Source organism: Gekko japonicus, unplaced genomic scaffold, assembly GCF_001447785.1.
Source record: "Gekko japonicus isolate JY-2015 unplaced genomic scaffold, Gekko_japonicus_V1.1 scaffold437, whole genome shotgun sequence".
In the NCBI taxonomy this organism is placed as follows: domain Eukaryota; kingdom Metazoa; phylum Chordata; class Lepidosauria; order Squamata; family Gekkonidae; genus Gekko; species Gekko japonicus.
In genome coordinates this window covers 443,736-457,418 of record NW_015160223.1, presented here as the reverse complement: position 1 = coordinate 457,418, position 13,683 = coordinate 443,736, and the positions used below count along the sequence as shown (strand labels likewise).

General features: G+C 44.0%; 1 protein-coding gene across 1 annotated transcript in view; it reads left to right on the top strand.

Moving 5' to 3' along the window:
- The window catches only part of MAGI3 (membrane associated guanylate kinase, WW and PDZ domain containing 3), a 237,437-nt gene that overhangs the window by 148,088 nt on the left and 75,666 nt on the right, over positions 1-13,683 (top strand). Inside the window, exons 8-9 of the mRNA XM_015411482.1 lie at positions 2,424-2,518; positions 4,427-4,615. Of these exons, the coding sequence (XP_015266968.1) occupies positions 2,424-2,518; positions 4,427-4,615 (284 nt within the window). The remainder of the gene's footprint in view (positions 1-2,423; positions 2,519-4,426; positions 4,616-13,683) is intronic.

The following is a 13,683-nucleotide window of genomic DNA, read 5'->3' as shown; positions in this document are numbered from 1 at the left end:
TATTTTTTTCCCAGATAATCCCTCCACTGGGAAATGAGAACTGAATAAACTTGTAGGGCTGGATGCCATTTGAAGATGCCTGCACTTTTAGATTGCCACATTGCATTTAGTTGCAAAATTAAAAACTGCATAGTGAATTATGTGAAGTGAATTATGTGTTATGTACTTATTATTTTTTACCACTGGAGCCTCTGAGCTCCAGTGTATTTTACTCTTAGAAAGCAAGAGTACATTCCCAGGATCTCTTAAGCATTAGGACATAACTATTTATCAGTGATGTATTTTTATTTAATTATTTAAACATGTCTATCCTATTCCTATCCCCAGTGGGGATTCAAAGCAGCTTAAAACATACACAAATACAATTTTAAAAAATACATTCTATAACTCCAACATTCTGGGCTGGCCATGGTTTATTCAGGGCTGCAAGCCATGAGCTGATAGCCAAGGTCAAAGAGTCCTTTGACTCTTGTCCTTCATCTTGTGTCAAAAAGCTCACTATTCTGGTCATGTCCAGGTATTTACCTGTAACATAGGAGGGAATAGAAGTTCAGCCCAGGGCTCATTTAGCTATGTACCCAAGATTCCCTCCTTACCCAGAAAAGCCTCTGTCCATGTCCAGGCTAAAACACCTAGAAGATGTGTATTAAGAGGTCTGAGTAGGCCCTCTTGCTTAAAGTTTCCACTAGTTCAGCATATTTATATGAATCAAAATAGCCAGTGATCTGTGTATGCCAGTGGACTGTGGCATATCTCCTGCCCATCTCTGATGTAAACCACTCAGGATTGAAAAGGCTGTAGCTGCACAGACGTGGACATGTTTTTAGTAAATGGTGATGAATCTGGGTTTGAGAAACATATGAAGCAGTTCCAAAACTGTATGGTGTAATGGGAGAGTTCATTATACACACTTCATTTGAAATTATATGGTAGTGCTGGTTTTGAGATTTGTTTAAATCTTGCATAACTCACTGAAGCACATACTCATTTTATGCCTACCATCAGTGAATAATCTTGTGCTTTTGGAATACAAAACAGTAAGTTGTTGTACTTTACATATTCTCCTTTAAATGACACTCAAATCAGCATCCAGTCCACAGCATCATTGCTTAGAAGCTAACCTAATAATTTACGAGTTAATAATCAGGATAAGTCCCCAAATTTTCTCAGACTAGTCATAAGAGGCTGTACATTCTTTATCTGTTACATGGAAATGCTAAGTTTATTGTTCTTTAACAATAATGAGAAAAGAAATATAAACTACTCCAAAGAAATCTTTCATAGTCAGTTTAATGATTATACTTGTTATTTATGACCAGTGTCACTTAAGAATACACTAAATGATTTGTAGATTTGAGCAGTGAAGATGCTATATGAGTCAATCAGGAATTAGACTGTTTGCAGGACCCATCAGTGTCAGCAAGCATGTAACTGATGCTTCTCTTAGTTGTATAATGAAGACATGTAGAGAAATCAGAAAAGTCGGAGTAATTCAGTTCCTCTTGTTAGAAGTACTGGTATCTTAAATCACAGTGGGTATTATATTAATATATATATAAAAATGGTAAATGCATTCTATTTATGCAGGCTGTGAAATTGGCACTACTTTTATACATTTTATTTCATCTTTTTTCATCCAATGTTGTATGTTTAAATACTTTCTGGATTATTTAGGTTGAATTGATATGAAAGCAATTTTTGGTGTAAATAAATAATAGAATATCACATGGATATAACAAGTTAGCAGTTATGATGACATGTCCCAAATGCCTATAAAATGGAGGGATTTTTTTTCAAGCTCAGCATATGTGAGAGGCAGAAGCTGAACTCTTTTCCCTTTCTATACCCCCCCCCGTTCTTGTCACCCACCTATTTTGCCCATCTGTTTCCCATCCCCCAGTTGGCTTCCAAGTCTAGAACTAATCCCTTCTGAAAGAAAAGCAGATGGAGCAAAAGACTTTTAGGCAGGGACAAGTGCTTTCTCCAGCACTGTTTTCCTCAATCTTCCTTCTCAAAGCTGCTGCTACAGTTTTCTTTCTTAAGAAAGATAATTCCCTGACCTTCGACAACCATTGCAAACTGAACATACTACAGCCCTATGTAACAACGCCGGATATGGCCTTTCTCCAGCGGACCATGTATAGAAATTCCCCACCATCTGTGTATATTTAGCACTTTATGTAATTGTTCGTACTGAAATTTTATTGTATTTATTGGTTTTATTGTATTTTAAATTCTGTAAGCCGCCTTGAGCCAGTTTGCACCGGCAAGGCGGGATACAAATTGAAGGTAAATAAATTAATTAAATTGTCGGACTGAGAAAATTTTTTAAAAGCTTATTGTAGGGCCACTTATATAAAAGTATTTTCTGTAGAAGATATATTTCATAATGAAAGTGTGTGAACATTTTGCATATTTTACAGTCACATTAACCAGAAAACCCAATTTGAAAATCCAGTCTTGGAAGCCAAACGAAGAAAACAGCTGGGACAAAATGATGGAGGCCCTCCAATTGCAGGTATTACTTTTGATGGTTTCTTCCATTGCTGCTATGTGCTCATCAAGAACTGTGTATTCAGCTATAGTCCCATGGCCTTGTCGTGCTTTCTGCAAACTTTTAATAATCTAAGCCTAATATAAGATTTAAAAATGTGTAAATGAATTTAGAGACAGAATTCAAAATCTTTGGGTATTAGATATGTAACCTTAACAATGTGTTGTTACTATTGAAATGTCATAGGTGAGCATTAATGTTCCATAAGTCAGTATTGCTGTAATCAGTTTAAAACATTCTGAGGTTCATGCCATCCCGCACCCGTGAACCTCCCAGGTGGCTTTGGGGGGTTCATGTGGTTTGTGTTGGCAGACATGCTGGCGCTGGCAGTGGGGCTTGGAGAAGGCATTTAAAGAGACTGCAGTCTCTTTAACCTTCTCCAAGCCATGCTGCCACCACAGCGCAACTTGGCGAGTGAACTCAGAAGGCGTTTAAATGCCTTCTGAGTTCACTTGCAAGTCACGCCATGGTTGCAGCGCAGCTTGTAAAAACCATTTAAAGGGATTCCTTTAAATGGTTTTTGCAAGCCATGCTGCATCATGAACCACAAACTGGTTCATTAAGTGGAAAGTTTTGTGAAGGTTCATGAGACACTATAGACCACGAACCATCATGAACCTCCATTTCCCCAGTTTGTGCCTATCCATAATCTGGATATTAAGTTAAACTTTATAACACTGAAAACATAAGCTCTTTGGTAATGTTACCATTATCATACTATATCATATGGGAACAAGTTGAGTGGAAAGATGGCTTAAAATAAGTAAGTATCAGTTGTGGGCAGAATTTATGACATTTAAGCTATAAATATATCCTTGAAAATATGATATATGTGCTTACTGGGATTATCATTGTCTAATGTGAATACTGATTTACATAAAAACCTTCATGTTGTGTATTTTGAATGAGTGAAAGCTCATCTTAAAAGTATTTCACTCATTCCAAAGCAGAAAATATTTCACTGGAATTTTTTCAGTGCAGCCAGAAATTTCCAAGGCTTCCATCATTATTAATTCTCAGGAGGGGGGAAAAAAATCCAGAGGGTCTTTTTACATCTGGAGAGCCAGTTTGGTGTAGTGGTTAAGTGCACGGACTCTAATCTGGGAGAACCGGGTTTGATTCCCCACTCCTTCACTTGCACCTGGCTGGATGACCTTGGGCAAGCTGTAGTTCAGATAAGAGCTGTTCTTGAAAAAGAGCAGTTTCTGTCAGAGCTCTCTCAGCCCCACCTACCTCACAGGGTGTCTGTTGTGGGGAGGGGAAGGGAAAGGAGTTTGTAAGCCGCTCTGGGACACCTTTGGGTAGTGAAGGGCCGGGTATAAAACCAATCTCTTCTCTTCTTCTTCTTCATCATCATCTCTAGTGTCACTGCTGGGAGGGGAGAAAATGGGGAGGTGGGCATTTCCCCCCTCAGTCTTCACATTTCTATTCCAAAACTACAGTAGTCTCTTGCTTGTGTAAAATGAAGGCCCAGTTCAATTTCTTTTCATAGAGCTGTCTCTTTAACCAAGTAGTCACAACCATGTTTAGCTTGTTCTTTGTATCTGAATTCACTTAACACTCCTATACCCATTACATTACAGAGTTTCCCCATTGGTGGCACTATTCCATTATTAATGCCTAGCTTGGTTTCACCTGTAATCCTGTTTTGAACATTTGTTCAGACTTTTTTCCAAATCTCAAAAAATCTATAAAATTATTCTCTCTAAATTTGCCATTCTAAGTCTTTGCTGCATCTCTGTAGCTGATCTTATTTGATCTTTCTTGCAGTCAAATGTTTTTGTTAAATTGTTTAGTTCTGTAATACTGTGTTGTTTTAGCTGGGTACCTGATTCCTGAATGTAATATGGAATACTTTTTGCTTGTGTGCAGAACCAGTGAAATCTCTCTTTACCCGAGACCCATCCCAGTTAATAGGAGCACTCATACGGACATCACTGAAAAAAAGTACTATGGGATTTGGTTTTACAATAATTGGTGGAGACAGGCCAGATGAGTTTCTCCAGGTAAAGAATGTGCTGAAAGATGGACCTGCTGCACAGGATGGCAAAATTGCACCAGGTGAGTAGGTATACTCCTTCAAAAAATTACATCTGAGCCTGAAGAAGTGAGTAGTACAGAAAGGGATGCTAGGAGAAGATGAAGAGATTGGATTTATACCCCACCCTTCACTACCCGAAGGAGTCTCAGAGCGGCTTACAAACTCCTTTCCCTTCCCCTCCCCACAACAGACACTCTGTGAGGTAGGTGGGTCTGAGAGAGCTCTGACAGAAACTGCTCTTTTTCAAGAACAGCTGTGCCAGAGTTATGGGTTGCCCAAGGTCATCCAGCCAGGTGCAAGTTGAGGAGTGGGGAATCAAACCTGGTTCTCCCAGATTAGAGTCTGCGCACTTAACCACTACACCAAACTGAGGAGGTGTCCTGCCATCCCCTGGAATTTCGGGGGTGGAGCAAGGGGCAGAAATAATATTGGGCTACATTAGTGCTGACAGCACATCAGGTGTCACTCTAGAAATTATGGTATTACCATGGATTTTCTAGAGTATTGTCTGATATCACATCTGGGTTGTTGTTCAGGTGTGACATTGACACGTAACCCAACATCATTTCCACCCTGCCCCCCACTGTTTCTCCTGCCAACCCAAGAGGCAAGGCCCTTCTCCAGGGGCATTTGGCATGCCTAAATACATAAATTTTGAATAATTCCTTAAATTGACGTATATCTGACTATAGAAAGTACACTATGCAATAATCAACAGCTCAAGAAAAGAAAAAGAAGCAAAACATTAGGTGGTTCTGATAATTTAGTGACATGCCATTTGTTAGCTTTTTGGGGTAGATGTTAAATGGACTATACAACTATGTACCCTTTCTTTCAAGCATTTTAAAATGTAGTTGTTTATAGAATTAATTTTGAATATTAGTTCATAGTACCAGGTGAACAGAAGGATGTAGATGGTGATTTTTACAGTAAAACTCTAAATGATAACACTTCAAAAATCTGTGCTTGAAACTCTGCTTATTTAATCCCTCTGTTCAGTTCCTAATCTCTTCCTTTCCTGTTTTGTTGTTTTCCCTTTATAGGTTCCCTAAGTATCAATCTGTGGCACTGTGCTTGTGTACTATATCACTTTGTGTCTGACTTCTTTTGTTGAACATGCTTCTATTTCAGTGATTAAGATTCACAGATTAAAATGTTCATATTCTTGTCAAAAGAGTAGTTTCTGACTATTAAGTTTGTAATATGTGAAAATGGCTTAATGGACATTTACCTTTCTTGGCTGAAGTCATTTAAAAAGAATATCTATGGCTTCTTGGTTTTAAATACACCTGTCACTAATAGGGGTGTGCAATTTTTTTAAAAAACCGATATTTTTCAGTTTGAATTTATTGGACCTGAAAAAAATTCAGGATTTCCGAAAAATCCCAAATGCCAGTACTGGCACAGTATTCAGATCTGGGATTTTTCTGAAAATCCTGAATTTTGGGGGGTCCAATAGACCTGAGAAGAAAAGTACTAGTTTTAACAAAAAAAAAAGCAAGTACAAAGCTGAGCCAGCAGGGAACAATCTGCTCCCTGTGGGCTCCGAAGATCCTGGCTGGACTTGCTTCTTGGGCAAGCCATAGTTCTGTCAGAGCTTTTCTTGAAAGAGCAGTTTTTGAAAGAGCTCTCTCAGCCCCACCTACCTCACAGTGTGTCTGTTGTGTGGAGGGGAACAAAAAGGTGTTTGTAAGCCGCTCTGAGACTCAGAGTGAATGGTCTCCTCCTCCTCCTCCTCCATTGAAACCAGGCTGCAGGAAAAGTGAGCCCCAGGAGCTGCTGTGCTGCTGGGAGCAATGTGCTCCATGTGGCACAGGAGATCCTGGCTGGGTTCACTTCTGCAGTCCAGTTTAAACTAGGCTGCACAAGAAGTGAGCCCCAGGAGCTGCTGTACAACCAGGAGCAAAGTGCTCCACACAGCACAGAACATCCTGGCTGGACTTGCTTTTCCTGCAGCCAGGTTCCCAGCAGCACAGCAGATCCTGAGGCTGGCTTTTTCTGTAGCCTGGTTTAAACCAAGCTGCGTAAGAAGCCAGCCCCAAGCCAAGTTGGCAGGAACAGTCTGCTCCCCACCAGCACAGCTGATCCTTGGGCTGTCTTCTGCCGTCCCTTTAACCTTTAAAGGGACTGCAGTAGAAGCCCTACAAACAGCTGAGAGGCAGGAGCAATCTGCTCCAGGCTCTCTGCTGTTTTCGGATCTGCCCAGTAATTCCTGAATATATCCAGGATTTTTTCAGGGATTTTTTTCCGTTTTCCACAAGAAAACCCGGATACATTTGGAATGCTGATATCTACCCAAAAAATACCAGTAAGGTTTTTTACGTAGATTTTTGGCTTCGGTAGATCTGAATGCACACCCCTGGTCACTATGTTACAAACTAAATTATGTCCCACATACAAAAACTGTTCCATAGGTTATTATAATTGAAGATTTTTACTTCTGATTTCTAGATGTTGACTATATGAAACAGATCAGCTTCTGGTTTTACAGTGCAATCCTAAAATGAGTTAAATTAAGGGTTTAAAAGGGTGCAAGTGTTGCACTGTTAATCTCTTTCAGTTCAGCATTGATCTGACATAAACTCATAATATAGTTAATTAATTTCTCCAGCATACAAGTATGTTAGCTGTCTGCATTCTTTGTTATTTAAGAGATTGAAGTAGCTTTAAAACTAATATCATTTGTTCTTTCAGTGTTTCATTCTTCTGGCTTTTGTGGCTGCAGTCTAAGACCAGGGTAGATCACAGCTGCTGCAAATTCCTGCAGGATTTTCTAAATTTAGTTGTTAGTTTATCTTAGCCATGCATGACATAACACCAGGCTCGTAGAGCATTGTATGCTGTTCTTGTGTTGTAAAAATATTTATGTGGGACTTCCTTGATTTTTTTGTTTTGTTTTGTTTAATTTTTCTGTGTTCTTTGTCGACCTTGTTACCCAAGGGAGGTAACAATAAAATGAAACCATACCAAATCACATTGTTAAAAACATTAAATTTATAAAATATATTTAAATATTAAAAAAAACAAAACACTGCGTGTATTCCCTTTGGCCTAGATGCAAACTGCCCCAAATGTTCTATAGAATTGTTTTATTTTACAGCCTCACTGGAAAGCCAGGAGGACAACCACCACCTCCCCCAATTTCTTTGACAGTATTTTTGTATTCATCTTCAAATAATCTAATCTTCCATTTTTGGGCAGGGAACTAGAGTGGGTGGTTGCTTCTCCACTACAGGGGCTTTTGAAGAGACTGGTTTTCTGGACCCATTTCACTCTGGCTTTAGGTGAGGATTTGGAACAGGGGCTGCTTTGGTCAATTTGGTTGAGAACCTCTACTGAGAACTAGAGAGGGGAAATGGGGCCCTGCTAGGCCTACTGGAACTCTGAGTGGCCTCCTGTACCACTGACCATGGTATCCTACTGGGCCACCTCTCAGCACTAGGACTAAGGGGCACTGTGTTGCAGTGGTTCAAGTCCTGTCTGGGAGGCTGGCCCAAGAAGGTGGTGCTGGGGGATTCCTGCTTTGCCCCATGGCCTGTGTGGTTCCACAGGATTTGTTCTTACCACCATGCTATTTAATATTTAAGTGAAGCCACTGAGAGATTTGGCTTGAAGTGTCACCAATATGTGGATGATACTTACCTCTGCCTTTCTTTTCCACCTAATTCCAAGGAAGCTGTTGATGTTCTAAACCAGTGCTGGGAGTCAGAAAGAAACTGGATGAGGGTGAACAAGCTGAAACTTAATCCTTTCTCTCTGTGTGTGTCTCCTTTTTTTTAAAACTGGGTTAAAAAAAATTACTAATGACACAAATTATTCCCTTCCCCCTCCATTCCCACCCACAAACCAACTTCCCCTTTTCAAAGACAAGTCAACAAAATGCCCCATTTTGGTACAATTATTGGTCACTTCATTGTAAAATAGATATATGTACACACACACACATGCACACTATACACACACACACACAATCCAAAAGGCCACTACTGTCTTTTGCTCGAATGCTGGTGAGAAAAATGACAGAAAAAAACTCCATTTTCTACAAAAGAAAAGTCATGTCACTTCGGAGCTCTTGAAATTCTCTCCTCCTCCCTCCACAGCATGTCCGCTGCAAAAAAAATCCACTTGTTCTTCTGTTTCTTGACTACCCCCTTGCCCGTTGCCACACACTCTCACAAAACACTAAAACTTAATCCTGACAAGACAGAGATGCTCTGGGTTAGCAGAAAGGCAGGCCAGGGACTTCAGATCTACACCACCTCAGATGGGGTTACACTGCCCTTGAAAAGCCAGGTTCGCAGCTTGAAGAGCTGCTCAGTACAGCAGTCACCTTTGAAAATCAGGTGGCTGTTGGGTTTGGAGTGCTTTTGCCCAGCTCTGGCTGGTGTGCCAGCTGCACCCATTCCTGGATCAGCGTCGTCTAGTCACAGTGATCCATGTCTTAGTTAGATATAATCTAACACCTAACGCTCTGGCCAATGACTTACTGTCCCTGCTGGAGGCCGTAGCAGGCTGGGCGCTGGAGCACCCTAGGCTTATTGTCTTGGATGACATCAACGTCCATGCCGATGACGCGACCTCCATGCCGGCAGCAGACCTGGTGTCGTCCATGGCGGCACTGAGACTCTCCCAACTTGTAACGACCCCCACTCATCAGGCTGGACACATGCTCGATTTGATCTTCGCGGCTGGGGTAACAGTGGACCGGATTACAGCTTTCGGCTGTACTATGGTCTGACCACCTAGCCCTGAAGGCTTGTCTGAATATCCCTCCCCGACCCTGTTTAGGTGGCAAGAGTATTTTGGCTTGCCCACGGAGCCTAATGGACCCCTTGTGGCTCCAGAGGGCTCTGCGGGATCCAATGCCCCCCGGCGGCTCATTAGACGAGCTTGTGGAGGACTGGCATAGCCGAGTCTCCACAGCCATCGACGAGATCGCTCCCCGGCACCCTCTGCGCCTCCGCTCCAGACTCCCTCCCTGGTATACCCAGGAGCTGAGGGATATGAAGCGGGAGCTAAGATGACTAGAGAGACGGTGGCAACGCGCTCGCGATGAGGCTACAAGAGCGTCTTATAGGACGTTTATGAGATCCTATGAGATGGCAGTCAAAGCTGCTAAGAGAGAGTTCTATGCAGCCGAGATTGCGTCCGTTAGCTCACGCCCAGCCCAATTGTTTAGGACAATTCGGTCATTAACAGCGTTGCCTCAGGGCAAGCCAAATGTTGGGGAATTGGAGATTGGCTGCGAGGCATTTGCGAGCTGTTTTGTGGATAAAGTCTTGTCGTTCCGCTGTGACCTCCCCACCACAGTTGAAACAGTAAGGGAACTGGAGGCCCCTTGCACGTCCGCGTTGGGTTTGGATCGTTTCGACCGCTCAGCCTTGAGGAAGTTGACAGATTGCTTGTGACTATATGCCCAACCACGTGCGACCCTGATCCATGCCCTTCCGGGCTCATTAAATTGGGCCACGGGGGGTTTCAAGGTGCCCTCAGGGAGATTATCAACAAGTCCCTCTCTGAGGGACGGTTCCAGGGGGCACTCAAGGACGCGATGGTCCACCCTTTCTTGAAAAAACCGTCTCTGGATCCGGCCGAATTGGCTAACTATCAGCCAGTTTCCAATTTGCCCTATTTGGGCAAATTAATCAAGAGGGCGGTGGCGGCACAGCTCCAGGGCTTTCTGGATGATGCTTCCATGTTAGATTCCTTCCAGTCCAGCTTTCGCCCGGGACACGGGACAGAGACGACATTGGTCGCTCTTACTGACAACCTCCGAAGACACTTGGATCGAGGCGGTTCGGCAGTGCTGCTGCTGCTTGACCTGTTGGCTGCATTTGACATGGTCGATCACCAGCTGCTCGCTCACCACCTCGCCGACGTGGAGATACAGGGGCTTGCCTTACAGTGGCTTGTCGCTTTTCTCCAGGGTCGGGGACAAAGGGTGGCGCTAGGGGAACAGCAGTCCGGGAGATGCCCACTTGAGTGTGGGGTGCCTCAGGGCACTGTGCTTTCCCCGATGTTAACGTCTATATGCGCCCCCTTGCCCAGGTGGCTAGGAGGTTTGTGTTGGGTTGTCATCAGTACGCTGATGACACCCAGCTCTACCTGATGTTGGGCGGCCAGTTGGACTCCAGACCGGAAGATCTGGACCGGGTGTTGCAGGCCGTGGCTGGTTGGCTTAGGCTGAGCCGGTTGAAGCTGAATCCGGCGAAGACGGAGGTCCTATGCCTGAGTTGTGGCGGTAAGAGGTTGGGGCTCCCGCTCCCAACCTTCGATGGGGCGCTATTAGTGCCAGCGCCGGAGGTTAGGAGGTTGGAAGTGCACCTGGATCCCCTTCTGATGATGGAGGCCCAGGTAGCGGCCACTGCAAAATCGGCCTTTTACCATCTTCGGCTGGTTCGGCAGTTGGTTCCCTTCCTCGACCGCTGCGACCTGGCTATGGTGATCCATGCGACGGTCACCTCAAGATTGGATTACTGTAACGCTCTCTACATGGGGCTGCCCTTGTTCCAAATCCGGAGGCTGCAGCTGGTGCAGAATGCTGCGGCCAGGCTGTTGATGGGTCTCTTGCGTCAGGAACACATCCAGCCTGTGCTTAGCTGCTGCACTGGCTGCCAATTGCTTACCGGATTCACTTCAAGGTGCTGGTGCTTACCTTTAAAGCCCTATATGCCCATGGTCCGGCTTACCTGAGGGACCGTCTTTCCCCATTTGTGCCCCAGAGAGCACTACGGTCTGGGGCCCAACAATGTCTATCTATCCCGGGCCCCAAGGAGGTGAGACTTGCCGTTACCAGGGCCGGGGCGTTTTCGGTGGCGGCTCCTTACTGGTGGAACGATCTCCCGGATGAGATCAGGGCCCTGCGGGACCTCTCTCTGTTCCACAGGGCCTGCAAGACGGAGCTCTTCCGCCAGGCTTTCAAATAGGAGCCGCCACCACAGTTACCATCAATCCGGAATATCGGACTGGCCCGCTCTGAGCCTCACTGGCGAACATCTGGACCGTGGGACTGATTTTAAGATCTGAAGACAGAAGGAATGCAGATACAACGCCATTCATCTTAAGGTTACTCTGCTGTAGCGAGCACTTTATTGTTAAGGTTGTTTTTAAGGGATTTTAATATTTTTATTGTTTTATTTGTATCGGCCTGTCAGCCATCTCCTGTAAGCCGCCCAGAGCCTGTTCACAGGGTGGACGGGATATAAATGTAAATATAAATAAATAAATATATTTGAGGGTACCCTTGAAGAGTGTTCACAGGCTGCAGCTAGTGCAGAATGTTGGGGTCAGTTGGGGTCAGTTACCATGATCATGTGACCCTAGTCCTGCAGCAATTATACTGGCTTCTTGTCCACTCCTGAGTCTAATTCAAGGTGTTGGTTTTGACCTTTAAAGGTCTTCATGGCTTGGTGCCGGGATATCTGAAGGACTGTCTTCTCACATACTTTCCTGCCTGAGAACTAATATCACAGGGAGAGGCTTTCTTGACTGTCCAAAGAAGCTTATCTGGTTTGTACATGAGAGTAGGCCTTTTTTCAGTGGCATCCCCACGATTATGGTACAACCTGGCCCCCTCACTCTTGATTTTTAGGAGGCATATGATAATCACGGCATTTGATTAGTTCTGCTGGTTACCAATAGTTTTAAATTGTCGTTTTAAACTAGTAGTTTTTATGTATTTTATTGTATTTTATTATTATTTACATTATAAGCTGCCTTGAGTTTCTATAAGGTAGAAAGGTAGCCAATAAACGTTTTAAATAAAAAAAATAAGAGAACCATAAAATAATTTGCTGAGAAAAAATCCAAAAATTTCCCCTGCCATGGTAGCCAGGCCAAACCCAGCCACTTAAGGAAAAGGAGTTCTCAGCTAGGATACTATACTGAACTCAGCAGACTCGCTGACTTCAATCGGAGAAGTAGGGGTGTGCATTCAGTAAAACCAAACTGGAAAAACTCGGAAAAATGCCTTTTCAACATTTTTCGGATATTTGGCATACCGAATCAGATTTTCTGATCTGATTCAGTTGCCGAATACTGAATGCCAACCACTCCCCCCAAAATAGGGTTCGGGTTTTCAGCTTTTTTCCGGCTTTTTTCAACATTGCCGAATATGGGCTCTGGGAGGCTTTAAACTTTAAAGGGCTCCACTTACCTTCTTTTTCATGCCATTTTTGTCTCTTTCCAGGCCTTTTATACTGCAGAGATCCTCAGACTGACCTGAGTCCTGTTGGGTTTGAGCACTGACTGCCACAGTGGCACTGTTTCTGGTGGCCACATCACATTGTTTCTGCTGCTGGCCTTGCAAACATGCCCCCTCAGTGTATATTGCAGAGATTCTCAGATTTGACCTGAGTCCTGTTTGGTGTGGGCACTGACTGCCACAGTGTCACTGGTTTTAGGGGGCACATTGCACTGGTTCTGCTGCTGGCCTTGCAAGCATGCCCCTTCACACCATACCTCACTTAGTTTCTAGTGCAGAGATTCTCTCGGAGACACTGCTTGCCTGCCTTTTCCCCCTTCTATAGGAAACAATGGAGGATTGGGGTCATCCTCTTTGGATGCACATAGAATTGGACTCCCTGGTCCAATCTTTTCAAAGCTTTGGGGTTCTTTTGGGGAGAGGCTCCAGCAGGTACAGTACAAATTTGGTTCCTCTACCTCAAACCCCTTCCCCCCCCAGCCCACGGAATACTCATTAGAAGATTTTTGCTGCAGTGGCCCCATAGGATATAATGGAGCTGAATATTTTCGGGTACCAATACAATACTGGTATTGGTATTCAGGTATATTCGGGAATACTGGGGGGGGAAATCGGCTTTATTATGCCCGAATCTGAAAACATCCCCCCCCTCCGCACACCCCTAATGGGGAGTGGAGACTGTCACGGGCGGGGCTTGGGATGAGAGACAGAAGTCAAGTCTGATCTCAGGTTGTTGCCAAAAGAGTCAGAGCAAAAGCCAAATCTTGAGTCCGAAAGAGGGGTCATCCAAAGCAGGGGTCAGAGAGCCAGGAATCCAAGTCAGAGTGGAGGTCTGAGGACAGGAGCCAAAGGTGGATGTGAGGCACGCACGGAGGTGACTCATTG